General features: G+C 36.5%; 3 protein-coding genes across 5 annotated transcripts in view; 2 read left to right on the forward strand and 1 right to left on the reverse strand.

The window, feature by feature from the left end:
• Positions 1 to 13,900, reverse strand: part of LOC310715085 (uncharacterized protein) — a 401,686-nt gene that overhangs the window by 306,089 nt on the left and 81,697 nt on the right. The window lies entirely within an intron of this gene.
• On the forward strand, positions 1,503 to 7,451 carry birc7 (baculoviral IAP repeat containing 7). The gene is given in 9 exon segments (XM_083521248.1): positions 1,503 to 1,684; positions 1,686 to 1,737; positions 1,740 to 2,054; positions 3,912 to 4,011; positions 5,773 to 5,854; positions 5,938 to 5,983; positions 6,303 to 6,515; positions 6,699 to 6,764; positions 6,972 to 7,451. Coding segments are annotated over 9 exon segments (1,227 nt in total). The 5' UTR covers positions 1,503 to 1,534; the 3' UTR covers positions 7,175 to 7,451.
• The window catches only part of LOC310715074 (uncharacterized protein), a 46,207-nt gene continuing 43,555 nt past the window's right edge, over positions 11,249 to 13,900 (forward strand). For 2 of the 3 annotated variants that reach the window (XM_083521257.1, XM_083521256.1), the window contains exon 1: positions 11,250 to 11,514. The gene's annotated coding sequence lies outside the window, so the exon portion shown is untranslated. Of the gene's footprint in view, positions 11,515 to 13,900 lie in introns of all 3 variants that reach the window. The other variant, XM_083521258.1, reaches the window with a different exon arrangement.

A 13,900-nucleotide genomic window follows, 5' to 3' on the forward strand; every position in this document is an offset into this window, starting at 1 on the left:
TCATTTCTATAGTATTGTCCCTTGAGAAGAAATATTGTAATGTGACAGATATACTTACTTTTGTAGATCTCAGTGCATCTTTCCTTTTTATATAACACCCTGAAGCTCACGGAAGTCAATAAATTTAAAATAAACTAAAAATTATAAAGTTTTTATTCTTTCTCTGTGGCCCAGTGCCAATCGTCCACGGTCCGTGGCCTGGTGGTTTGGGACCCCTGCATTCCTGTGAAAGCATGTATGCCATGGTGATGGTGTCTGCCTATTGTTCTCTCTGTGACAACGGCACCTGCAAGTCTTTCTGGAGCTTTTTCTAAATAAGTTGCAAAATCCATTGTTAACCAGTTAAATTGATGTGTAACTATCTTGTTGAAAAGGTCTTTTTTGAAGGCCTTGTAGAGAAATGCTGTTAAATAGTTCTTTAATATATTGAGAAATTTCCCCACTGTGGGATGAATAAAGGTATATCTTATCTTATCTTATCTTAATTTGAATTCAGAGATGTGTAAAACCTTTTAGCAGCATGCCCTAACCCATCTGAATCTAATGTATATAGGTTTGGTAGAGTAGAACTACAGTACAGTACTGAAATCAGCCACTGCCTTTCTGTGCCTTGGTGTTGTTTCACTTACCTTCTTCAAACCTTTATTCTTTGCTATTCCACTTTATTCAATATAAAAAAGTTTGTGGATTGTAATATTATGATTACTTATTCTGTGTAGATTTTTTATAATACCAGTCTGGTCAAATTTCCATGTGAATTACTGCCCTAACTGTAAACTAACTGTATTTAATAAAAAGATTTCTACAAAATGGGTTAAATCATTATTTTCTACTTGAATATTGCAACAACAAACTTAAACAGAATTACGATTTTACTTTGTTAAAATTTTTTTTTACATATCTTATTATTACTCTTAGACTATTACTCTTAAATCATATTATTACTAGTCTTAAATTATGTACATAATCTAAGGTTTTATGGGAATCAGTTCAAATAAGTTTCCCTTATTTAAAAAAGTTAGAAAAAAAAGTAGCAGAAAAGAAATTGCTTCTTTTTTTGATACTTTAAAATGGATTTCCCAAATTTGTTACATTATTTCGATTGTGCTAAAAAAAAAAAAAAAAAAAAAAAAAACCAAACAAACAAACAGGAGATGTCATTTAAATATGCTACTGACCAACATTTTATAAGAAACTTAGAATCACCCATTAAATGTATAATATACATTTCAGAAGAATCATCCGGTAAATTAAACATTAAGGTGCCAAGTAGATAAGAGGCACACATTTTGACTGTTGATTAAGACATTAAAAATGGTCAATCTGCGCATCATGCCCAGGATCTGCCATTATTTGAAACACGATTTATCAATATATTTATTATATGTAATGTATAATATATAATAATAATATAATGATAATATCCCACATTCCCTGTTTTCCCCAAGCTTACATGTATTTTTCCAGCCTAATCAACAAACACAACAATGCATATTGTTCAAGTGGATTACAATAGATTTTTGGCAGGAAGCGTATGTGTTTTTGTGTGTGCTATTTAGACCTCTACACACAGAAAGCACTTTCTAGAAAAAGCAAAAATACTCTGACAGTTGGGCGACAGTTGGGAGAGTGTAACGGTGATGTAAACAGAATGCACAGAGAGGAAGAAAGACTGATCAGTTTCCCCCCACTGTCCACTGAACGCTTCAGATAGATCTGCTGAGTTCGGCTTTTGCTACCTGGAACAGGAGACATGGTGCGCCTCTTTCGCTACGACAACACGCTGACGTCCCGGGGACACGAGAAAACCCCGACTGACTTCGGTTCGAGAGGGAACACGAGCTATGTTTACGTCCACGCTTCGACGGATTCGGTGGACGGCCAGTTGCTGAGCCAGTTGCAGCGCCTGGCCGCGGGCGAGCAGGGAGCGACATGTCAAGCCGCTTATCCAGAGATGGAGCCCCAGGACATGCGTCTCACCACGTTCAGCACGTGGCCCACGAGCTCTGCCATCCAGCCCGATACACTAACGCGCGCTGGCTTCTTTTACACAGGCGCGTATTTTGCTCATTTCAACACTTGTTTTCTCTTACACTATGAAATGCTTAGTCTGTTTTGCATAGAAATGCTCACGTAATTTTTGTTGTTCAATATGACTTTCAACATTGCAGATGCCAAAGTCTTTTGTCAGGCATATTTGAACTAGTTTTGCATTTGGCTCAACAATTAATACCTCACAAACATTAAGTTTGTTGATTAAACATTTAATGACACATTTTAAAATAAGGACATGTGTATTTGGTCACTTAGTAGATTGGCAGTGTATATTTAGAATAATTCTTTACATCAGCCACTCTTTACAGGACATTCTCTTGTGTGTATCTCTCATTGCCGAAATGACTAGAATGAACAAGAGCTTATGCCTATTATGTATGCTAAGTGCACAGCTAAAATTTAGTTAAAATAGAATTCGTATTTGTACATTGCTTCTTTTGTTTCAAATTCCAGAAGTTGATGTACAGCTTTACATTATGCAATAGTTCTAAAGTCTAACTTGATGAAAGATGACAAATATATATTTTCCATCTTCATTTGATATAAAGTCAATAATGGTAAATTAAACATTTATTTGAACCACTTTTGGTATTATTTGGGTCTGAAGTAGACTGTTTATTCCAACAGTGAACTTTAATACAACAGTGTACAAATGAAATACATCAAAGGGTAACTTACACAGTATTGCAAATAAAATTAAGACTTACTTGATATACTGGAAACATATGCCTTTAGACACCAGCTGATCAGAACCAGAATCAGGTTTATTGGCCAAGTGTGTTGACACACACAAGGAATTTGGTTCCAGTTGTTAGTGACTCTCAAAGTACAGACATAAATAACACTATACATTCAGCTTGGACTATACAAGACCAAAACAGAAAAGACAATACAAAAACAGACTATACAAGACAATAAAATGTGAGACAATATAGACAGTACGAGTATAAAATAGGGATACAGAGTATATGACAGTTCAATCACCTATGACTTATCTACCTAGAGATATAATTTTTAACATTTCTTATGTTTCATTCTTAATCAAAGTACCACCCTTGATATTTTAGCACACTGTAAGCCAACATGAACACCGTTCTTTCAATGTTTACTTCTGTTTTTATCTACGGAGTGTGTATTTTATTTAGATACTGTTTAAGAAATGACAACTTATAGTCAGTAAAAAATAGACAATAGCATATGTCAATAATTGTATATAATTAAAAGTTGTAAAATTGAAGTAATCTTACTCACGTATGTATTTTACCTATTCTGTAATTTTACTCTTAGCCCAGCAGATGGTAAATAGATGTTTTGATTAGTTGTTAGTAGAGGTCTGCGGAGACTTTTAAATTAATGTCCAAACACACCCGAAACCTTCCGATACTGTTTACATTTTAGGACCGAACTCGTATTATATATTATAATTATTATTATTATTATTATTATTATTAATACAGTATTTTTATTTACCATTCACATTTAAAATTGACATGTATCATACATAATTAATGTATACTGTAACACTGTAAATGCATCATAATGGCCTGAAATGTAAAAAAAAATATTTAAGAAAGAAAAAATTTACATTTATCATGTACTGCTTGCCATCAGGAAAGGTCTGTGCATATAAAATAAAATAGAATCTAATAAAATAGATCTTTAATCAACACAAACCCTGTTAAAAATATTGAACTATAATTTGGATGTGACAAAGCTCATTCTGTACAGTTATAAGCTTATGCTGCTTAAATTTCCAGCACCCTGTGTAAAATGCCTTCTTGGATTCCTGATATGTTAATACTTTCATTGCAGTAAAAATGCAAATACTAATGCCTTACCATCGACATTTCATTTAGGTCATAGTGATAGCGTGAAGTGTTTCTTCTGTGATGGTAGTTTGAGGAACTGGGAGCCAGGAGATGATCCGTGGGAGGAACATGCCAAGTGGTTCCCACGGTAACACATTTTTCCACATGATATGTATAAATATAGGCAAATACATACACCAAGTTAAATGAAATATATGGCTTGACAACTCTGGTGTTATTACTGTCATTTACACAGTTTGATTCACTAAACTATTTGTTCAAAAATATTCAAATCACTTTCAAATTTTCCACATTTTCTTTTTTTAGCAGCCTCATAATGATTTGCTTTTTTAAATAAAGTATACTTATAACTATTATAATAATATTTAACACTTTAATTTGCACTTTTAAGACATTGTTAAAACGGTTACATTTTATATAATATTTTAATATTGGTTATAGTTTTAATTTGAGATATTAATGTTTACATTTTGTTGGAAAGGGCACTTTATTAAAGGTAGAATAAAAAGATAATTTGCACTTTGTGGGCACTTTCATTCTTTTTCTTAAAGCTTATTTTATTTTGAAGAGCTGAAAATACAGAAATTACTTTGTTTGCTGTCTTGCACACAAGGCTATTGTGTGTAGATTTATGAAATATAATCCAAATTACAGTTGTAGAAGATGAACCGTCGGCCCAGTCTGAGGTCCAGAGCAGGCTCTGGAGCAGGTTTGCATCAAAGATGTGTCTGTACATTGCTGTATTCAACCTTTCCTTGATCCTGACTAGTCTCTCAGTTTCTGCTGCTGAAGAACATCCCTATAGCATGATGCTGCCACCACCATGCTTCACTGTGAGAATGACATTGGCCAGGTGATGAGCGGTGCCTTGTTTCAGCCAGACAGGACACTTGGCATTTAGTCCAAAGAGTTCAATCTTTGTTTCTCATGGTCTGAGAGTCCTTTAGGTGCCTTTTGGCAAACCCCAGGTGGGCTGTCATATGCCTTTTACTAGATGCTGGCTTCTGTCTGGCCACTCTACCATTCAGGCCTGATTGGTGGAGTGCTGCAGAGATGGTTGTTCCTCTAGAGGTTATCTCTCCACCAAAATGCTGGAGCGTTTTCAGAGTGACCATCGGGTTCTTGGTCACCTCCCTGACTAAGGCCCTACTACCCTGAATGCTCAGTTTGGCTGGGCAGCCCAGTCTAGGAAGAGTGGTTCCAAACTTCCATTTACAAATTATGGAGACCACTGTGCTCATAGGGACCTTTAATGCAGCAGAAATTTTTCTGTATCCTTCCCCAGATCTGTGCCTCGATACAATCCTGTCTCAGAGGTCTACAAACAATTCCTGGAACTTGGCTTGGTTTGTGCTCTGACATGCACTGTTAACTGTGGGACCTTATAAAGACAGTTGTGTGCCTGACCAAATCATGTCCAATCACCTAAATTTACCACAGGTGTACTCTAAATCAAGTTGTAGAAACATCTCAAGGATGATCAGTGGAAACGGGATGCACCTGAGCTCAATTTTGTGTGTCATGGCAAAGGCTGTGAAGACTTATGTACATGTGATTATTTTTCATTTTTTATTTTGAATACATTTGCAAAGATTTCAAACAAACTTATTTTAAGGTTTTAAAGTTTTAAATATTAAGAAAAATAATGAATCTAATCCATTTTGGAATAAGGCTGTAACATAAAATGTGGAAAAAGTGAAGCACTGTGAATACCTGAAAAGTGCACTGTACTTACCCCCAGAACTGTGAATTCTTTCTTTCTTTCTTTCTTTCTTTCTTTCTTTCTTTCTTTCTTTCTTTCTTTCTTTCTTTCTTTCTTTCTTTCTTTCTTTCTTTCTTTCTTTCTTTCTTTCTTTCTTTCTTTCTTTTTTCCTCTATTCTACATTAGCTGTGAATATTTAATCCAGTCAAGAGGAGCAGAGTACATTAACAATGTACAGAGGTCATACTTCAACACATCAGAGCTGGAAGTGTGTATTATTTTGTAACACCTGCTAATTTACTGCTTGTATGTTCATGTGATTTTAAAGACTTATGATGTCTTGGTTTATAGAATGAATCCCAGAATTCAATTGCAAGAAATATTACCACTGGACATGGTAAGTCTTTCAGTTGGCATATAACCAAAGCAAAAACAAGAAAAGGTGGATAGTTTAATCTAGCTTCTTTAAATCAGTGATGTTTAAAGTGTCCTGTGTCATGCTTTCAGACTGGAAGGCCAAATAACTAAAATCAAGTATTAAAGTCTACTTGGCTGTTGCATTCTATGGTATTAATGTCAGTGCATTTAATGTTTTTCTTAATATAACTACACTTATAAGTGTATTCTATATTGATTATATCCACCTATAAAAATACAGACTTAGTGAACATCATGCACTGTTACACACGTTTGTGTTCTCCACCTGTAATGGTAAGATGTGCTGAGTGGACAGAGTGCACCAGCAGCAACCGTGTTCAGGCCAGTGGTGCAGGCGGTGGTCCAGATGGGTTTTGAGCAAGCAGCAGTTGACAGGTTGGTTCAGTCTCACTTCCAGCTTACTGGCTGTCATTACACTTCTGTCTCTGACCTGGTGGCTGATGTCCTGCAAGCTGAAGAGGAGGGACAGCAGGGGAATGGTTGCAACACAGGTGCTGTGAGCATTTTTTGCTTTTCAAAATATAGACAGATATTACATAGATGGAGATCTAGATATATAATATTGTACCAGGAACTGGTCATAGCAATGGCATTAAATGTAGAGCATAAGAAAAAGGTATATACATTACATCATGTGCTGGCTTTTTCTCATTTGTAAGATTTGTTCCTACTAGAGCTTGTGGTGAGGCAGAACAGCAATGCCCATGGAATAAAACTGCAGACCACACTTGAAGAGAAAGGTATAAATAAATTATGTTTCATTGAACTGTGCTTGTTATTATGTTTCATTGAATTATACTCAATTGTGAGAATATATACTTGATGTTGTTTTACTTAAATTCACATGAGTTGTTTATAAGAGCACACAAATCAATTTCAACTTCAGTAAGTGTAATTCTGAACTTTGGTGATTTGTATCCTGATATTTCTGTGTATGTGTTGTGGAGTTTTGATGACCATGAGTGCTGAGGAACAGTTGAAGCAGCTTCAGGAGGAACGAACCTGCAAAGTATGTATGGACAAACCCGTGTCCTTGGTATTTATCCCCTGCGGTCACCTGGTTGTGTGTTCTGAGTGTGCAGCTAGCCTACAACACTGTCCCATCTGTAGAGCAGTGATACGTGGCAGTGTGCGTGCCTTCATGTCTTGAGGACTACACATATACCTGCACAACTGAGAGACTGTCCTGAATAGGATCCTCTAAAAACGAGTTATCCCTGAAGTATTTAAAAGTATTTAAGGCTACCAATTAGACCAAAGTCACCCAAACACCTGATTTAACTGGTTAGATATTTACCAGCCTTTTTAAAGTGGATATATAATAGCAGGGAAAACACAAAAATGTGAACAAAGGGAAGCAATCCGGTATTGTGAACTTGTGATGAAGACAGCAAAATGATTACACAATAAAATTAAATGTAATCAAACTGTTTGCTTTTTTCATATTAACTATATAATGTCGACCTTACTGACCTCAGTAGGATTGCATATTTAATGAAAAATAGACTTTTGTTGCTATCTGAAGTGCATTCAAAATATATTCATTTTTGTAACTAAAGTATAAAGGAATGTGGCCTCATATGATTTTTGCTTATGCCTTTCCATTTCGATTCATTTTGAGGGAACTTTATGTGGTCAGCTCCAGAAAACAATAATTATATTCTTCTACAAACTTTTTAGAACCGTTTTTAGCTAGTTTGGTATAAACATAAGTTAACTTATTACTGTTCCACTGTGAACTTGGCAGGATGGTGGGTACTTCAAGACTCCGACAAGACAGATAAAAACCAATACGATTTTTGGCTATGGTTATCATACAAATCATCCTTTTTCTCACTTGTAATGGACAGATAATTTATTAAACAGTATTCATAATGACGTCTTAGGCTGCATCAATCATTTCATATGAGTTATACTTATATAAGTAAATGCAACTTATATAATGATTTCACTTTGGTTATTCCTATATAATAATGATAATAAAGAAACAAAAGAACTCTCTAATGTTGTGTTTTTTCTTTCTCTTGGAATAAAGTTTTACATGTGTGTTTAGATTTTTGAAATTTTTTATGCCAGACCAATATAAAGTCTTTAAATAGTCTGATATATTGGCCACATTTCTAACTAATATCATAGTATCCTTTACCTTCTACTACACCAACAATCCACACACAGAAAATAGTTTGGATTAAGAAATGGTAATGTTGGTTGTCCGTATTCTTTGTTAACTTAAACAATGTCTAAAGATGCTGGAATTTTTATATTTTTTTTGCCTCTAGCTTAAAGTAATATGCTTGAACATGTTCATGTGTTCTCACCCTCTTTCTCGAAACACAAACACAATCACCCAAATGTACTCAGTATTTTTTAATGGCATCTTTATTACACAGCTTCCTTAGAATATGTTTAAAAATCTGAAAACTTCAAATCAAGATTAAATTTCAATCATTGGGTCTTCATTGTGTTTTATTAGCAGAAAAAATAGTTCAAGGGTTCTTTTGTGGTTTCTGTCGGAACTCAGGCCCCATGTCCGAGCAGACATATCAGTTAAGTGGCTCAATACTCAAATTAGTTTTAGTTGTTATTAAATTATTCCTTTTTTTTTTATTACATTTTAAGGTTCTACTTGGAAATAACAGTGGTGAAAATGTATTTTAAGAAGAAGGAGGAACATAGGGTGATGTATAAGAGTAGAAGAAGGTGCACACAGGTGGACTATGTTCTATGTAGGAGATGCAACTTTAAGGAGATTGGAGGCTGTAAGCCATTGGCAGGGGACAGTGTAGCCAAACAGCGTTGGATGATGGTTTGTAGGATGGCTTTGGAGGTGAAGAAGAAGAGGAGGATAGTAAGGACTGAAAAAAGAATAAGATGCAGGAAACTGAAGGAAGAAGACTAGTGTGAGATTTAGGGAAGAGGTCAGACGGGCTCGGTGGTGGTGAAGAGGTGCTGGATGTTTGGGCAACTAGTGCAGAAGTGATAAGGGAGACAGCTAAAAAGGTACTTGGTGTGACATCTGAGAATAGAAGGGAAGACAAAGAGACATGGTGGTGAAATGAGAAAGTGCAGAAAAGCATAAGGAGAAAGGTTGGATTTGGACTGTAGTTAATGTCACCAGTCTGTTAAACTGACTCAGGACTACAGTTTGCGTCTGATTACCATCACTGCACCCCGCAACATCGTTTATCTGTAATAAATGGACATTCAGTGCAATCCAGATGAGGATGGGTTCCCTCCTAAGACTGGTGCCTCTCAAGGTTTCTTCCTTATGCCATCTAGGGAAGTTTTTCCTTGTCACAGTCACCACTGGTTTGCTGCAGTAGGCAGAAGTACAAGGAGATGCGGCAGCAGGTGAAGGGGGATATGGCGAAAGCCAAGGAAAAGGCATATGAGGAGCTGTATGAGAAGAAGGAAGAAGAAAAGGATTTATCCAGATTGGCCAGGCAGAGGGATCAAACTAGGAATGATGTGCTACAAGTTAAAGCAATAAAGGATGCAGATGGAAATGTGTTGACTAGTGAGGAGAGTGTGTTGAGAAGGTGGGGGTAATATTTTGAGCAGCTGATGAATGAGGAAAATGAGAAAAAAGGGTGGATGATGTGGAGATGGTGAAGCAGGAAGTGGATAAGATTAGTAAAGAGGAAGTAAGAACAGCAATTAAGAGGATGAAGAGTGGAAAGTCGGTTGGACCAGATAGAAGCCAGTAGACCAATAGCATACAAGTAGAAGCATGGAGATGTTTAGGGGAGATGGCAGTGGAATTTTTATCCAGGTTGTTCTACAAGATTTTGGAAGGTGAGAGGATGCCTGAGAAATGGAGCAGGAGTGTGCTGGTATTCTTTAAGAATAAGGGAGCTGTGCAGACCTGCAGTAACTTTGATCAGTCACAACATGAAGTTATGGGAAAAGAGTAGTGAGAGAAGAAATGACCATCTGCAACAGTATGGTTTCATGCCAAGGAAGAGCACCACAGACGCATTATTTGCATTGAGAATGTTGATGGAGAAGTATAGCGAAGGTCAGAAGGAGATGCATTGTGTGTTTGTAGATTTAGAGAAAGCGTACAACAGGGTGCCGAGAAAGGAGTTGTGGTATTGTATGAGGAAGTCTGGTGAGTCAGAAAAGTCTGTGAGGGTGGTGCAGGACATGTATGAGGACAGTGTGACAGCAGTGAAGTCTGCAGTAGAAATGACAGACTGGTTCAAGGTGGAGGTTGGACTGCATCGAGGAATCGGCTCTGAGCCCTTTCTTGTTTGCAGTAGTGATGAACAGGTTGACGGACGAGGTCAGACAGGAGTCTCCGTGGACTACGATGGCGGGAGCAGTTTGAGAAGAGCCTGGAGAGCTGGAGGTATGTGCTGGAGAGAAGGGGAATGAAAGTCAGTAGGACTAAAACAGATTATTTATAAGACTTAAACAAAAGTTTATAAGACTGTGGTGAGACCTGCAATGTTTTATGGTTTAGAGAAAGTGGCATTGAGTAAAAGACAGGAGGTGGAGCTGGAGGTAGCAGAGCTGAAGATGTTGAGGTATTTGTTGGTAGTGACGAGGATGGACAAGATTAATAATGAGTTTATTAGAGGGACAGCGCATGTAGAACGTTTTGGGGAGAAAGTGAGGGAGGTGCGATTAAGATGGTTTGGACATGTGCAGAGGAGGGACATGGGGTATATCGGTAGGAAAATGCTGAGGATGGAGCCACCAGGAAGAAGAAAAAGAGGAATACCAAGGAGGAGGTTTATGGATGTAGTGAGGGAAGACAGCAGGTAATTGGTTTGAAAGAGGGAGATGCAGAGAACAGGGGGTATGGGGACGGTTGATCTGCTTTGGTGACCCTTAATGGTCACGTTAAACATGCTCTTGAGGCTCCAGTGACCACTGTTCCTGCCCCTCTCCCCTCCCTGGATCTTCCCACTTCGTCCAGGCCTGCCTCTGGATAGTGTTCTCTTCGACTGGAGGCATTACTTTTTGGTGTAAGTAATCAACAAAGTAACGGAGTTACTTTTTGAATGAAGTAACGAGTAACTGTAACTAGTTACTATTTTTTATTAACGAGCACAACACTGCTCAACACAATCTGATCTAGTGAATGTTTTGGATATTAGCTGTGTCTTCAGCCACTGTAAGCAGAGTAAAGGCGACTCTGCATGCGCTTTAGTGTGGAGCACTAGGTGTCGCTGGTCGGGCTTCTTCTCATTTGGTTCCACTTCGAGGTGATTTCATTGATGCTCTTTGCTCAGTTTAAAGATAGACTAAAATAAAGAGGAAAGCGAACGGATCCGCTCCAATCACATCATGCAAGCAGCAGCCTCTGAATAGGAAGCGCTGCGTGAGCACTTGCAAAGTGTGATGCATTTACTGTACCTGAAACAGACTGGTTTTTTTTGCACGGTGTTGCAGAAGGAGAAATGTGTTTTTGTAGCAATGGCAGTCCCGGGAGAAGAAGTGGTTAATATGAAGAGCTCAGTTGTCGCGTCTTTCAAACGTGAGGTGAGAATACATTTTTTATCGAATTATTTCTCTCTAAAATTGCCAGCTTTTGCCATAAAATGCGTCCTTATTTAAAATCAGACGTTACATCATTATTATAAAACAAATATGTTTTATATTCCTGAAACTTGAGATAACTAGTTATCATTTTAGAAATTATTAACTATTTTACGTTTGTTTTGTGAAAAATTATTTTGTGTTAAAATGCCGTGTTCCAGCGGATTCAGGTTTTATGGGCAAGAAAGTGGGCCATATTTGTTTGGTTTTTAACATAAACGTTCGCTGTGACTGTGTACTGGCGAGCGTGTGTGTATTTTGTGCATGTTGACTGCATGTTTCCTCCGGGTTATGGTTTCCTCCCAACCTCCCAGAAGCATGCATATCTGTTAACTGTCCATGCTAAATTGCTCCATATCCAATGTCCATGTCCATTTAAAAGAAATGGTTACAGAAGATAAATGAATGAATTTTAAATTTGCTTTATTAACGTAGGTATTTACATGCTCGACAGTAAAAAGAAAAGTTAATTTTTAAAGTTTGTATATAGTTCTTTAGATACTTTAGTAAGCTAGACTCATATCGTCTTTGGAAAATGATTATTCATGAGGTCTTTGAACTAATGGGCTCTTACTCTGAACACAAACTGATATAGAAACACATTTTAATCAGGTTTTGCTGCATATCCTTTATGGTGCCTAATAAGGATTAGTATAAAAAAAAAAAACCCTGAATCATTTTATAATGTAATACAGCAGTGAAACCAGTACTTTAGGTCAACCATCTGTATTCTCTGTTATTAATTTAATTAATCAATAATCATAAATCTAGATTTAAAGTCTGTATCACAGAACCAAATTTCACTTCCTGTAAATTGTCATAATGGCTGCCTTTCCACATGCAATTTAATGGCACATGTCTTTGCAGAGCAAAGCTTAATAACTGCTTAATAAAGTCAACCAGTGTCTACACATTTATTGTAGAACTATTTAAAAAATGTTTTCTTAATCACTGATGATTTCCCAACACACTCTCTACCATATATTTTATGACATTAATGGCTGATATGGGTAATATGGCCAATGTGGTATTTATGCTGCATCTGTAAGCTTTTTACCTGCAGGCTTAATGTTTAAACATATTGTAATGAAGTGAAAGCATAGTAAAAAAAAAAGTAAGTTTAGTTAAAATCAAATGAGCTTTTTCAACTCTTTATGTCAAATAAGCACTGAATACACATTACCTTTCACCAATTGAAAAATTTGCCTGTTTGGACTGTTGAGCAGCTCAATTTCTGGATCAGACACAAAGGGGACAATATTCTTCTTTCTTAAAGCCTGAAAATGTTTTTTCTCAGTTCCCAGCTTTATGCAGACTGTTGTTAAAAGAAGAGGGAATGCTAAATATTCGTAAACATGGTCCCAATTTGTTCGAGATGTACTGTGGACATAAAATTTACAATTACATATTTTATTTCCTTTAAAATGGTACACTTTCTCAGTTTAAATATGTGCCATGATTTCTGTGTTATATTGTGAATAATGTGAGATGATTGAGATTTGCAAATCATTACATTTTGTTTTAATTTTACACAGTGTCCTAACTATTTTGGAATTGGGTTTGTAGAATAAAAAATTTGTAAGTAATCTGATGCAGGCTAATAAAAAAATTAAAGCACAAGGTATTATAAAAAACCTCCAGTGTACCCTTGAGAAATCAGAGAGAATTAAATACATGAACGATAAATGCAATAATTGAGTTTCACATTAAATAACTTGTTAAACTAGGCATGCTGTTTCATTAGAGTGTGCTGGAATTTCACATATTAGATTATTATTCTGCCATTGGAATTATGCCATCTGAGTGAATGACTTGGATTTTATCTGTTTATCTTAATGAATATCCAACTGTTACTAAAAAATTTTGAACATCAAAAAATAAAGAAGCGCTCCAATCCTTCACTCTTTGTCGTTCTTATCTCTCATCTTTCTCTCAGCATAAGAGTTCATACTGCTGACAGAGAGGAGGTTTGTCCTGCTCTGTTTTCTTTTTTTCCATCTCTCTCTCTCTCTCTCTCTCTCTCTCTCTCTCTCTCTCTCTCTCTCTCTCTCTCTCCCTCTAATGCTAACTTGGTCAAGGACAGGAAATGAGTTGAGTGCATCAAAGTCAATAGCATAGAGGAGTATTTCAGATTCTATTGTATACACATTAGATTAACAGCTTTATCTATAACACAATACTGTATTGTCTTTATAGTACAAGGGAAGTGCATTTAGCATGATTCACTGCTATACTGATCATCTCTACTGCAGTAGTTAGTTTTAACACTGACCTCTGCATGTAGCATTTGACTGTGTTTAAAGGCAGTGGAGAAATAATTTTGTGATTT

Source organism: Silurus aristotelis (genome assembly GCF_946808225.1).
Source record: "Silurus aristotelis genome assembly, chromosome: 19".
NCBI lineage: Eukaryota > Metazoa > Chordata > Actinopteri > Siluriformes > Siluridae > Silurus > Silurus aristotelis.